This window comes from Chaetodon trifascialis, chromosome 17, assembly GCF_039877785.1.
Source record: "Chaetodon trifascialis isolate fChaTrf1 chromosome 17, fChaTrf1.hap1, whole genome shotgun sequence".
In the NCBI taxonomy this organism is placed as follows: domain Eukaryota; kingdom Metazoa; phylum Chordata; class Actinopteri; order Chaetodontiformes; family Chaetodontidae; genus Chaetodon; species Chaetodon trifascialis.
In genome coordinates this window covers 11,726,418-11,740,600 of record NC_092072.1, presented here as the reverse complement: position 1 = coordinate 11,740,600, position 14,183 = coordinate 11,726,418, and the positions used below count along the sequence as shown (strand labels likewise).

General features: G+C 43.9%; 2 protein-coding genes across 3 annotated transcripts in view; both read left to right on the top strand.

The window, feature by feature from the left end:
• The window catches only part of uqcrb (ubiquinol-cytochrome c reductase binding protein), a 140,375-nt gene that overhangs the window by 18,218 nt on the left and 107,974 nt on the right, over nucleotides 1–14,183 (top strand). The gene's annotated exons all lie outside the window — the stretch shown is intronic.
• On the top strand, nucleotides 1,998–13,789 carry fam83hb (family with sequence similarity 83 member Hb). 2 transcript variants are annotated; one of them, XM_070983957.1, is made up of 8 exons: nucleotides 1,998–2,341; nucleotides 7,538–7,732; nucleotides 7,854–8,186; nucleotides 8,926–9,090; nucleotides 9,230–9,354; nucleotides 9,456–10,007; nucleotides 10,141–12,484; nucleotides 13,282–13,789. In XM_070983957.1, the coding sequence occupies exons 2-8, from the start codon at nucleotides 7,610–7,612 to the stop codon at nucleotides 13,300–13,302; spliced, it is 3,663 nt and encodes a 1,220-aa protein (XP_070840058.1). In that variant the 5' UTR covers nucleotides 1,998–2,341; nucleotides 7,538–7,609; the 3' UTR covers nucleotides 13,303–13,789. The 2 variants fall into 2 exon arrangements, with proteins under 2 accessions (XP_070840058.1, XP_070840057.1); XM_070983956.1 differs by lacking the exon at nucleotides 13,282–13,789 and having other exon boundaries at nucleotides 10,141–12,538.

The following is a 14,183-nucleotide window of genomic DNA, read 5'->3' as shown; positions in this document are numbered from 1 at the left end:
CATCAAAGCACTAAATGATAAAATCTAATTTGGATTCATGGGGTTCATCTCTCCTGAGGAAATGCAAAAGCTTGCAGGATATGTGCCTATTAGTGCTGAAGTTTTTTCAGCGGCTTGTAGCGGCCCAACACCTCAATAATAACTTGAAACTCTCTGCAGTTTGTGCTCTGCAATAGCTGCATTGTAAACAATGACCTCTAACAGCCATGTCAATAAAGCTTGTTTGAATTCAAACAGTCCTGGATAATAGCAGAGTCCTTTGCCAGGCGTGCTGAGATGCAGGCCAGGATTTAGCTGCTGCCCGGATTCTTGCCTGGACCTGTACACCTGTTCACTGGCTGCCAGGTGACTCAGAGTGGGAGGAGTGCAGAGAGAGAGAGAGAGAGAGAGAGAGAGAGAGGGAGGGAGGGAGGGAGGGAGGCAACTTGGGTGTGGTAAGATGCCTTGAGCACATTCCTTGGAGCAGCCGCACCCTGTAGTTCAGCGTCTGTATACCTGCTTGTGTTTATCAGAACTTCTTCTTGTCAGCAGACAGTTGTGTAACTTTCATGACACTTGCACTTCTTTCATGGAATATAATTTCACTCACACATTGTTCTCCATCTTTTGTACTCCACACTGTCACAGTCTGCTTGTCGTGCAAACACTCAGCTCTCATTTCATGTCTCTGTCACACTGAGAGTTGCACATTTGCATGAATTGGAAACAAGTAAGCAGGTAAAGAGAGAGGTCAGGAGCATGGCTCCTGCAGCGCGAGTGTGTAACAGCTTACTAGTGCATGGCCACTCAGGCAGACATTCAAATAGGAGGCACACCCATAGGAGCAGGAGTGTACACGCATACACTCAAAATGTGTGCTACTATCAGGAACCCATGAAACAAGGTGTGTTCTGTCCGATAGACACGTTTCAGTACAAAGGACACCCCCTATAGAGTGCACACACTCTGGTGTGTTTGAGTACAAGTGAGTGACAGAGAGGGAGGCTGAAAGTCAAAAAGAGGAGTGAAAAGTAAATAAAAGACATACAAAGCAAAAGAGAGTGAACAGAAAAAAGGATTGAGCCCAAGGTTGTTTTCTACATGTTATACGATTAATAAATTTTGGAATGAATCAAATTATCATTCATCTTTTGGCAAAAAGTATAAGAACAATCTGCTAAATCTGGCACCACCTGCAAATAATGGTTTAGGGACGACCTACATGGGGACACTTGACCTGCACTGAACAAGCTTCCCAAATCCAGGCCATATTACAGCAGGAGGAGGAGGAGGAGGACTGGAGCGTGCAGCCTGCAGCAAGGAGACTTTCCAGTATCCACAAAGAAAAGGGAACAGTTGAAATTTGCTGATTCAGCATGGAGAAAAACAGTAGGTGACTCATTTACACAATGTTTCAGACCATAGTTTCCAAAGACACCACAGTGAGTCTATGCATCAGGTAATATCAACCCACCACAAACTGGTGGGTGTGTTGAATTGATAAATGGTGCCTTTAAGTGATCAACTTTTATATGAGGAATACAGTGTTATTACCTATCTTACAGATTACAGTGCAGCCTTACACTCTGTCAATCATCCAGGGACTCTGCCTCAAGAGAACTTTACCCCCAAACCCATCTATACAAGACAAGACATACAAGACACAGTCGGTATGAACTTTCCAGCGTTATATTCAGCATTTCAGCAGCGCAAAGAAAGCAGCCATCACAAGGTGCAGACAGACAACAGACGGTGGAAGCACAAAACAAAAAACAAACAAACAAACAAAAAAAACGCAAATATGAGCCAAGAACAGTGTGAAGGGTCAGTGATAGAAGGGTGAATTATCCTCTGGTGTATTTGGAAAAACGCTGGCTGTTGAAAGAGTTTTGCGTAAAAGTTTGGAGACGCGTCCCTCTCTGTTTCACGAAGGCCGGATAAGACACCAATTAACTGCCCTGAGATAAAGACCAGCACTTTTGAAACATGCCACTGGGAGTGAGCTTCCAGTTGCTCCCAGTGATCAACGGGTTTGGGAGGAGTCACACCGGTGGGAAAGCCCTGCCTAACAGGAGCCGCCCCGGTCCTTCCTCATTCACCGCGCCGCTCAGTGTCCGTCAGTGGCGGCGGCTCTGGAGCTTCTGAAATCGCCGAGGGAAGCGCTCAGCCCGGGCCTGGTGTCCGCGTTGCCTCGCCTCGCCTGTTTTCGCTGGTCGGCGCTGGAGGGTGCGCACCGGGGGTTTGGGTGGAGTTCGCGGCCCATCTGAGGAATGTGACGCACGGACGGGAAGGAGACACATCGGCCGTTTCACCGTCGGCAGAAAGACGAGATAAGAGACGAGTTCTGCAGCGAAGTTAGGAGGTACGGAGTGGGGAAAAAGCGAACTTTGCAAGTACAAAGAGGGACAAAAGAACAGTCTGTACAGAGGGTTTATTCTACTCTAACGCCTCCTGTTTTATTATTTAAACTCTTCCACTTTGTCCTGTCCCGTGCTCCAGTATAGCTGTATCCTGTTTTATTCTACTCCAATGGCATCTTCTTGGTTTAATGTCTGCATACAACTTCTATTCTATTCTATTCTATTCTATTCTATTCTATTCTATTCTATTCTAGTCCTCGATGTGAGTGGAATAAACCACTGAACTGTTGGTTTCTTTCCTCATCAGGAAGTCTGTAGAAGTCATCCAGGTAGCCGCTGAGCATTGTAAAACCTGAGCAGTTCTGTTATTATAGTCCCAGCACACAAAGGCTCTGCGCTGGCTGGCCCTGACAAACTTGAAAACATTCAAGAAAAAACAGCTACTTCTTCTCAGTAGAGTTTTGTCTGCACTGTATTGTAGGGAAGTACAGGTAATAAATAATGCTTGAAAGGGCAGAGACACTGCAACAAGCATGTCTTGGCTGCACAATGTTCATGTTCATTGGAGGTCATGTCATTAGAGCAACTTGAGATGCTTCTAATTTAGAGATAAATGGTCAGTTAAGGAAGAGTCCTTGCCTTCTATTCATACAGCCTTGTCTGTTGAGCAAGGCGGACACCCACCACATGTCCTCTCCTACAGACTCATCGATCTATAGACTGGTTGTATCTTTATTGCAAACACACAGATCAATTTTGTTTGCAGCTTCGATGCAAACAAGCAACACACTGATTTGAACTTCACCTTTCCAGGCTTTGCTTCGATTCATTCAAAGTGACTCACTGGATAGGAATAGTCCGACATGTGGTTATAATTTGAGGGGGAAAAGTTTGCAGTGCCCGCTTTTCTGTGGTTTGTCTGTGCTTGCGTGCTTCTCATTATAGATTTCATCTTGTCACACTCGCCATATGGCCGAGGCTGCATCCCATTCATAGCTCTGTTTGCATTGTATGAGTTACAAAGGGCTACTGTCTATTCATGAAAGGTTTTGTAAGTCATGTATGAGCAACATTGTGCTTCTGGGGGAGACAGGAGGCAAAGTTGAAACATTTTTATGCTTTTATTGTAGGGTTTTCCACCCGAGGTAACCGCAGACATTAAGGCAGTTGGAACAGATGACGAGGGCCTCAGAGGACCTGTTTTTCTAGCAGTGCTGCTCCATGAAACACATTTGGGAAAGGATCAGTGTCGTCTGCTCTCACATACAGAATATATTCGGCCGACCTTGAGCCGTCTTTTTTGTAGCACTCAACAGTTGTGCTGAGGTGTGATGATGTCGAGAGAGACAAGTGGTGCTCTGTGTTTGCTCTTATCTGGGTTTTTGTGTCTTAATCTGACAAAAGTGGCATTGAAAGGTTGTGACAGGAGCATGGGCAGATCACCGGCTCATCCCTCCAAACCTGTTTTCAGGTGTTGTCGTCTCACTTCATTCACACTGAATTATCACACAAATTGAAGTGACCGGAGAAGTATGTGGGATCAATCATGGTGTTTATTTAGTGAGGCGTGTTTGAATGTCTGTGTCGCCACAGAGAGGAATTTTTTTTTTTTTTTTTTTTGGACTTTGTGCTTGATAGTTTGTGTCTCCTCAGGCTTGTTTCTCTCACTCACATGTTGAGACAGATGAAACATATTTTCCCTCCCTCGGCTCGTCACGTTTTCTCTCTCGCCCTTTTTCTCATGTCGATGTTCATGCAGGAATGCAGAGAAGCCATTTACACGCTTAGTGAACAAATATCGGGCACATCTGTATATTGGGTCTATCTGCTTTGAGGAGCTGCAGTCTGTTGACTGCCTGCCTGCCCTGCGGTGGTTTAGTGTTTCAAACTGGTTTTGTTAATGGTACATTTAGGGCAGGCTCATCCTTGTGTGGGCAACAGAAAGCTTTATAACTAAGGGAGGAACAGAGAGAGAGAGAAACAAGAATGAAAGAGCTCTATTATCATGTGTCAATATCTACAGTTTGATGCTTACTGCAGTTGCTATAACAACAAACAAAGCAGCAGTATTTGCTTGGATATCCAACCAGTCAGCCAGGTGAGGAAGTCTGCCAGGCTTCTTACATGTTCATAATCTGCAGTGACCCAGAGGTCAGGAGGCTGGGAAAGAAACCCCGGGCTGTGTTAAGTGCTGCTGTGCTCTCGAGTCACTTACTTCACTCATATCCACCTCAGGGTCCATTTGCACTGGTTCACTGCCTTCCTCTATGATGTGTTTTAACAGCTCCTCAACTGTGAGGATTTGCTGGTTGGATAAAATAAGCACCTAAGACGTCACCTTAAACTCTGAGAAACAGCGATGGATAATTTTCATTGTTTTCTGACAGTTAATCAAGAAAATGATTCAAAGATTAATCAATAATGAGGAGGTAACTGTTAATGGCTCTTCTTTTCTTACTGAAAAACAACAACAGCACTGTTAAGGATTTCATAATTTGAAAGGCACTTTTTTGTGCTGTTGTGTTGCCAAACATGTTCGATGGCTCATCTGAGATTTACACATTAGGATGAGCGCATGCAGGTGCACATCTCTCAGTTTATGGCCTTATCACAAGTCCTCAGGTATGCACGCTACTGCTGCATCAGCACAGTTCACTTTCATACAAATCAAGCCCCAGGCTGCTAGATTTCTTTAAAATAAAGAATGAAACAAGACAGATCGACACACTTGTGATTCTCCCGCTTTAGAAACCTGGCAGGAGTAAAATTATTCCGCGCAAGCAGTATGTACGCCTAATGTGCCTTCCTGCCCACTATGGAACTTTTAAATGGCAACAACACACCGCAATGGCCTAATTTCTAGAGTAAAAAGGAGAAAGGAAACAGGATGTCAGCCATTTTACCAGCAGATGAATCACCAGAGTCCAACGTGTTGCAAGTTATCTGCAGGCTAGGCCAGGCCGGGCTACCCAATGACTCACCAGACCTCTGAGTAAACCGGCTTCTCCATGTGATTGTGGGTTATAACTTGGGCCCTTTTCTTGTGTGCTTGGAAGTTTACAGCAAGCATGTCTCACACCCACTTCTACAGCAGGTACAACCTTACAAGTCAACTACTCACCCTCCCACTCAGACCCCACGCTACACACACCCATCCTGATCATATATACCCAGACTGCCAGTCAACCATAGTTCCTCAGGCTGCACATTTCCATGGTGATATATCCACCCAGTCAAAAACACTTCCTGTTTTGACCATAGGCTACAAAATGCAGAAGGAACCCATGAATATTCCTGAGATTTACCAGCTTGCTTTGGTTACTTGACCTGCGTAGTGGTTGTTAACCCACATCTCCACCATCAGATGACCCATCCAGCATGCAGCTGTCACGACCACATTAAATATCAATGAGGGGGTGTTCCAGTTGGCTCAGTTGATGGTACATAACACATAACTTTGTTGTGGGTTGGAATCCAGCCTTGGACCTTTGTCACAAGTCTTCATCCTCATTATCTCCTCCTTCAAGTGGCCTCTATGGTCCACTTTATATTTTAGAGGCAGACACAGTAAACCATAAAATAATAAACAGATACCAAATAATGATGGATAAACTGACTACTAAGCAGAGTGGTGCCAGCTATTGTTATTAAAGCTGAAACAAGTAGATGATTACATGAAAACTAATCAGTAGCTTTTTTGACACAACTTTATTTCAGCTTCCCAGTTGTTACGATTTGCTGCTTTTCTTTTTTTTCATTATCTGATGATAAACCGAACATCCTTTGGTTTTTAAGAACAGGTTGGACAGAGAAGCTCTTTGATGGCATCACTTTGAGCCTTAAGGAAATTGTAATGATTCAGACATTTTATGTACAAATTATTAATCAATCATAAAAATAACCTTCTGATGAATCAATAATGAATCATCAGTTGCAGCCCTAATTATTATGCCATTCCTTGTAATCCCATTTAGTTGCCTTTGCTCCATTCACTTGCTTTAAGTCAGTTAAAGTTATGGTATACCTAATAGCTTACTCATCCCACTCTCCTGAATCAATTTGTGTTTCCTGACTGGCACAGATTTTTCAGGATGAAGTCTGAGTAGCACCTTGAAGCATGAAAATCTACAGAGCAGAAACATGGGAGAACCTGTCTATACACCTCTTTATGCCTGTCCTACCTCTCCCTGACACCTCCCATTGTGTTTTCCATATCCTGTTGTTTTTCTTTGTTCTCACCCTTAGGTTTGGTTTTCTCACAAGCCAGATTGAATTTCAGTTAATCACTGGTGCTATCGCAGGCAGGATGTTTCATTGCTGAATGCTGCTGTAATCACAGGGGCAATTAAGCAGGGTGTGTGATGCCATAAACTAAAGTTAAGTAATGTCAACTTTGAATCACTGTCTAACTATAAAAATGTAGTCTATGATGAACTACAAAGGACTCTTTGTATTGGTCTTTATCATCGCCCAGGGTCACCCAGTCGGATATTATATGACATTAAGTTGTCAGCAGTTGTTTTTAGTTTTGTGAGAGTGCCATGTCTATTTTGTATTTGTATAATATTAACAGTAATGATAAAAACAAACCATCAAACTTGCATTGAAATACATCAAAGACAACTTAATAATGAATTATTCAGATTAGAATCTGCCTCTTTCTCTTCTTAACTGCATTAATTTGCCTTGTAAGCAAAGACTTTGGTTAGGAAAGGAAATATTTCGGCAGAGATCTGTCCCAGCTATTAACTTATGCCAGAGAATAATCTTGTGGTATCGTGTGCCGGTAAAAGTGTGTTAACATGAAAGGTGTACTCATTAAACTTACTACACAGGCTTTGACTCAGCAACAATAGACACTTTGTGTACGAGGTTATAGGTAATCTGTCTGCTTGTGTTTCCTGACACGCGGTTTTCTTCCTCTTGTAGCCCAAAGGAATACTTAAGTATATCACAGTGAGAAGTAGTGTCATACAGTGTCTCGTTGCACCAACAAAAGCAATGTGACAGAACACATGAGGATATTTAATTGTTTTGTATGCCTGCATGCTATTCGTAAATACGTAAGCAGGCTGTCTGTACATGTAAGTAAGGTTAATGAGGTTAATAATACCATTTTGCATCAAATTTGAAACCCACCAACATCATTTCACTGTGCACTGACATTTTCTTTCTTTCTGTCTGACTATTCTGCACAGGTTCAGATTTCTCCTTCCTTGCCTCTCCTCCCCTCTGAGCCCTGACCTTTGACCGTACGCCTTTCTCCAACCATGGCACACCGATCTCAGAGTTCATCAATTGGTGATAACCCCCTTGACCCAAACTACCTGCCCCCACATTACCGCGAGGAGTACCGCCTGGCTATTGATGCTCTGATAGAAAATGACACACAGGTAACACTGCTGTTTTCTACTTGTGTGTTTTTTACGTGTGTATCTAATAAATATGTATTTAAAATACTTTAAAAAGACATTTTATGATGTAATGATGAGGCTCTGTCTCCTGCCACATCAGGGCTACTATGAATTCCTCCAGACCGCAGATGTGGTCAGTTTCCTGGCACAACCAGAAATTGAATTTATCAAGTCGACAATCCAGACACCCAAACAAGCATCCAGCGTCCTAGAGCTGACATACCATGAGGGAGGTAATGAGGCTGATGGCTCCTCCGACACCTACTGGCCAGTACAGTCTGACCTGGCTGCCCCGGGCCTGGATCTGGGCTGGCCGCTGGCACAGCACAGCTTCCTTGGGCCCACAGAGGTCACCACTCTAGTCAACCCGTCTGACCCAGACATGCCAAGCATTAAGGAGCAGGCCAGGAGGCTCATCAAGAATGCACGACAAGTAAGTAAAAGGGACAGATGGAGGAAACATGGAGATGAGTTAAATTTACAAATATGCTATGATAGGATAGGAAACAATGTGTGAACACTGCATTTCTTACTGAGATACTGAGTATCCTCTTCCGCTATCAAATGTTGTAGGACTGTCAGTGATTAATGTGTGTGGCTTATGCTACAACATTGTTCGTTTAATCTTCATTTTTATCTGCCAACTTTGCCACCACGCCCTTGCAAATGAATGTCTTCCTTACTGGCCTTTAGCTAAATTAAAAACGTAATTAGCACAAAGCGTAGATGCCAAGATGCCAAATGTCACAAGCAGTCAGACCTGTTAGTGTGGTGGGCCCTGTCTGTCCTCCATTGCTGTTGGTGTGTTTACACAACACATGGCTGTCACCTTTACTGTGACAAAATGTATAAGTGACTCAGGAGAGTCATAAAGTGTCAGGTGTTTGAACATGCACATAGAAGACAGACAGGTTCTAAGGATTATTATTAATCTTTCTGCACTGTGTATGTTATGTAAAGTTAGTAGATTTGCCTACATTGTATTGCAGACTCAGTGAGTGCAGTTTTGAGAATATGTTCTATGTGCAGTGAACAGCTGCCACTGCAAGTTCCTTCAAATTATGTAAATGTATGGGTTTTGTCATTTAAATCACCCACTCATTTATGAACAAAGAAAATATTTTACTTACCAAAGCTTGATTAGGTTTCTTGGGTTTGCTGTTCTTCTCCAGGTTATTGCAGTAGTGATGGACACGTTCACAGATGTTGACATTTTTGCTGACCTTTTGGAAGCAGCAGCACGCCATGTTCCTGTCTACATTCTATTGGATGAGCAGGAAGTCCATCACTTTGTCTCTATGGTCATCAACTGCAAAGTCAACTTGGACCTCATTCCTGTGAGTTTGCCTTTTCATTGCATTTCCTCAGAAGACTAGGCTGTTGCATTTACTGTATGGTGCAATGAATTATTTATAACATATCATTTTCACTAAGCCTTGCATGTGTTTGTAACTTCATTGAAATTTTGTTCTACAGATGATGCGTGTCAGGACTGTGGGAGGAATAACCTATTACTCCCGGACAGGGAAATCATTTAAGGGGCAGGTGAAAGATCGTTTCCTACTAGCTGACTGCAGGGCTGTGCTCAGTGGCAACTACAGGTGAGTCCTTTAATTTGCTTCATTAAATTGCCAAGACTCCCTTTCCGTTCATTCTACAAGTACTTTAATTACATCCACTGTTCTTTCTTCTTTTCTTAAAGTTTCATGTGGTCCTATGAGAAGATCCACCGCAGCATTGCCCACCTCTTCCTCGGGGAGCTGGTTGCCACCTTTGATGAAGAGTTTCGCATTCTCTTTGCTCAGTCTGAGCCACTAGTCATTGATCCATCTGATGGAGCACTTGCTCTCTCTGACACCAGCAGCACCAGCAGTTACTTAAGCAACCAGTTTGGTATGAAGAGGACCCAGTCTCTGCGTAACCCCATAGGTTACCGCAGGCAGCCTGAGATTCCTTCTGCCTTCCCTTATGGAGATTCAGAGCGCAATCTTGCACTTCCTTTCCGGAGGAATGACCCATTTCGTCACACTGTTGAACCTGGGGCCGGAATTACAATCGGGAAGTATTCCCAGCAACAGTTTCGTTTGCAGCAGTCGTTCATGGAGCAGGGGAGGTCCATAGTTTCCAGGCAGATGGAGATGAGTGCTTACAAGAGGCACAGCTATGCAGAGGGTACCCAGGAAAGCTACACATCTTCGAGGCAATACATGAAGCACAGAGTCATGAATAATCTGGATGAGACCGACTTCCACAGGTAGTTAACTCTTTAATACCTACAACTGTTTGAAATCTGAAGTATTCAGAATAATCACTTGTATCACCATCTAATGTGAGCACATGTCTTGACACATAATGACAAACTAAGAAGTACTGTATTTTCTTTGCAGGGAGCATATCCAAAGTAGCCATTACTACAGTGAAGGGCTTGAGTCAGGTTCGAGCCATGGACACCACGACAGGATTCGAAGTCGTCCTCCACACCTCTCCTTGGACCAGTATTCAGAGTCCAGCTTTCGCTCAGACCAGGAGCCTCCACCTGGAGACTATGGCCCAGAGTGTCTGTCATCTGAGGACTTGAGAGGTCCTGAGGAGCACCAGGCACCTCCGTTAGCTAGGAGGTATGGGGGAGATTCCTCCCATAAGAGGCCAAGCATAGGTCATGCATATGCCTGTCAGAGCTCACCTACACAGCCCCACCTACAAGAAAAGAAACTGTTTCCCAAACAGGCTGATAAAGAGCATGATCCAGATACAGATGCCAAGCAAGGCCTGAGGACTTGGAGAATCCACTCCTATCTCAGCACTTGTGAGGACAGTGGAGAAGAAGGTCTGACTCAACCTATGGGGCCTGATCCATATGATGATCCTCCACTGTCCCAGCAGCCAACTGCCAGTACGAGTTCAACTCCCCGCTTTGGAAGAAAGGATGCACCAAATGTTCCCCCCAAACCCAGACCGGATATCCTTAGACCACGGTTCGGAAAACCTATGTTACCTGAGAGCGCCAGTAAAGACTCTGTCCCAACAACAACAACCAAGGATCACCTTACATCAGTCAGTGACTTAAAGCCATTTTTAGCAGAGAAAAAAGAGATGGAGATGGCAAAGGAAAGGGAGAGAGAAACAGAGATGGGTGCAGCAAGGGAGGTGGGTGTGGATGTGGAGGCAAAAGAGGCTCCAGATCACTTCCTGTCCAAACATGAATCATTCCGCTCACGTGTTAACCCCCTCCTTCAGCGTAGCTCTCGTCTGCGTTCCTCGCTTATTTTCTCATCTTCCAAGGCAGAGATGCACAGTGGTAGCCTGGGCCTAAAACCAGCCACAGAGGAAGACGAGCAGTTAGACTCAGTACGCACTTCCTCGATTGTGGCCCAGATCCTAGAGAAGAGGAAGGCCCGTGAGCCTTTTGAGTGGAGAAAGAAGACTGAGGAAAAAGATGATGAGAAGCAAAAGGAGAAAGAGAAAGAAGAAGAAAAAGAGAAGGAGAAAGAGCCACAGCTAGTGGGAAAGGTGACTACATTGAAAGATGTGATTAAAGTAAAAGAGGAGCCTGAGAAAACTAATGAAGACATAAAGACGACAAGTGTTGAGAAATCTGAAGTCACGACATCATCCTCTCTGAATATGAATGACCCAGCTAGTCGACTGCAGTATTTCAAAGATCTGGCTTCCAAGAGAAAAGCTTCAAAAATGGGGACAGAGTCATCACTAAAAGGCCCAGAACCTGCTGAAAAAAAGCCAGACCTCTCTGACAAACCTCCACTAAATCCTGCACCAACTCCAAAGATCCAAACTGCTCTTGTTCATTCGGCGGAAAGTGAACCAAAGAAGCCAGACATCTCTGCAAAACTTGCAGAGCTTGCTCGCAGACCTTCAGTTAGTTCCTCAAAACCACCCATAAGCTCTGCCAAGCCTTCTGTAAGCCCCCTGAAGCCATCAGAAACAACTCAACCTCACAAAGAGGAGAATGTGTCAGAGGGTCAAAAGAAGGACATTTTCAAGTCTCTGAGGCCCCTTCCTTCGCCTAAGCTCTTCAGGAGGGATCCGCCGAAGATCAAGGTACTGAATCCCCGCCGCATCTCCTGTGATGAGGAGATTCTGACCAAAGACGCTACAGATGCAGAGAAAAGTGAAATGAAAAAGAGCCGCTCTCATAGTTCTTCAGCTGCGCCGCGTGAAGACATTAGGGAAGGACTGCAAAAAGTTATGGGATCTAACACGTCCATCAACACTCTTGGTGAGGGAAAGGGTGAGGGGAAGACACTCGACTTCTTAAAGAAGCAGACTCAGAGGCTAAAGGGATTCCTTGGGCCCAAGGATAAAGAAAAGAAATCTTCTGGAGATGATAAGGGCACAGTGAGTTCGTCATCTAAAGATACTGGACCTACCACGACCGACCAAACTACAGCCAATCACAAAACATCAACCGGCCTATCGGGCCCGTCTCGATACCAGTCCCCAAGCAACTCCGTGCTGTTTAGTAGCAACCTACGAGATGACACCAAAGTCATTCTAGAGCAGATCTCGGCCAACAGCCAGAAAAGCCGACTGGAGCGTGAAGAAACAGGAGGGGACAAGGATAATGCTGCCGGGGGGAACTCGCTGGAGAGACAGAACTCCATAAAAATTAACCGATTTCTGCGACCACAGGGCAACATCCAGGAGCGGGAGGGACTGCTGAAGAGGATAGAGAGTTTGAGGAAGGAGAAGAAGGTCTACAGCCGCTTTGAGGTAGTCTATCATTGCAAGGATGATGTTTGCAGAATGGATGGGAAAGAGATATGAACACAGTAGGGTTAGGTATGAAATGTTAAAGAGGTAAAGACATGTTTTAGTGGACTCATGGGTTAATCCCAAATTAGATGACAAAAATCCAGATGTTTAAAATATAAAGAAAAAATCCTAATTTTTTTTTTGCGTTGATCAGATGCAGCAGTATACAGTGACAATGAGTGACACACAGTACAGTTATAACGTCGTGAAGTAAAATATGAATGATCTCTCTGCAACATTCTGAGCCGTCAAAACAGTCAGACATGTTTATGTTGAGGTATAAGGAAATTTCAGATTTGGACTCAAAGAGTTAAAGTGAGTGTGAAAATGTGACTAGGTCTTGTGGTAATGATCATTTTTGTGTGCACAGTCAGCATAATTCCAGAAATTAATGATGCTGTTTGTATGATTGAAAATCATTTTTATTCCCAAACTGTGGCTTAATGTTTGATAGAGTCTGCTTTTAAGCTGTGAAAATAAATTTTGGTGGACAAGCTAATGTTCATTGCTTTGTATATACACCAGAAGTCTAGTACCACTATATGACTATTGTTAGTTTCTTTAGGTACAATTGAATTTGATTTTACCTTTGCTGCTATGCTGGTTAAATTAAAATGTCACTAAGATAAGCAGAAAACTACTCAGCACTGTCCCCTGCAACCTGAAAACATTCACAGAGGGGGGAAGGACAGACAAAATGGGTGGGAGTTCATACGTTGTTGCATTCACTGTTATCCCTGTCGTTCTGTTAACAGATGGGGAATAACCTTGGGTAACGAAAGATGGAGGAGCAACCTTTTATATGGACTACTATTTATGCAAGATGATCAAAAAGACCCATTGCCTCATGTGCCAACGACTCTATCAAAGTACCTCTGTGGCCCCACGCTGCAGCCTTTCCTGGATTTTCACACAGTAATAAATCTTGAAAAGACAATATGTAAACATGCTGAAATCAATCTAAAAGCATTGAGTTTGGAATGTGCCTATTTGCCAAGACCTGGTACCACTTTTACCTTATTTGGTGACTAAGAGAAAGGAGAGTGCCCCTGCTTGCCTACTGGTTTCGTGGGCTGATGATCATGGAACACAAAAAGGTAGGGCAACTAACCTATAAACGAGCTTGTATGAACGTGACTGAGGGAGTTAGAGGGGATAAGAGAAAGGCAGTACATATTGCACCTGAGGGAAAAAAATGGATACATGCCAGTTATAAAACACGGCAGTATCTGACTGCACGTGTATAGTACCAGTGATATGTGTGTGTGTGTGTGTGTGTGTGTGTGTGTGTGTGTGTGTGTGTGTGTGTGTGTGTGTGTGTGTGTGTGTGTGTGTGTGTGTGTGTGTGTGTGTGTGTGTGTGTGTGCGTGCGCGTGCAAGTCTCTGGCTGAATCCAAATGACCCCTATGAAAGATTTCGGGGAGCACCACTGTTGAGCTTAAGGAATTCAGTTATATGTCAACTCTGTGAAGTGCCAGACTACAAGGTCATATGAGCCAATGACAGACAGGCCTACACACAACAATAACAAAAGGCATTATAATGACCTCTCTAGTCTATACCTCCACATATTTCTGTGTGATGATGTGGCTGAATATTATTTCTGGCCCACGAGTCAAGTCATGATCTAATAAAATAATTGTTCGACACATTCATG

Excerpts from the sequence above, each read along its gene's own strand:
- fam83hb (XM_070983956.1), top strand. The coding sequence starts at position 7,610 with ATGGCACACCGATCTCAGAGTTCATCAATTGGTGATAACCCCCTTGAC. Across the intron at positions 8,187-8,925 it reads TCATCAAGAATGCACGACAA|GTTATTGCAGTAGTGATGGA; the intron begins GTAAGTAAAAGG and ends GTTCTTCTCCAG. Across the intron at positions 9,091-9,229 it reads TCAACTTGGACCTCATTCCT|ATGATGCGTGTCAGGACTGT; the intron begins GTGAGTTTGCCT and ends TTTGTTCTACAG.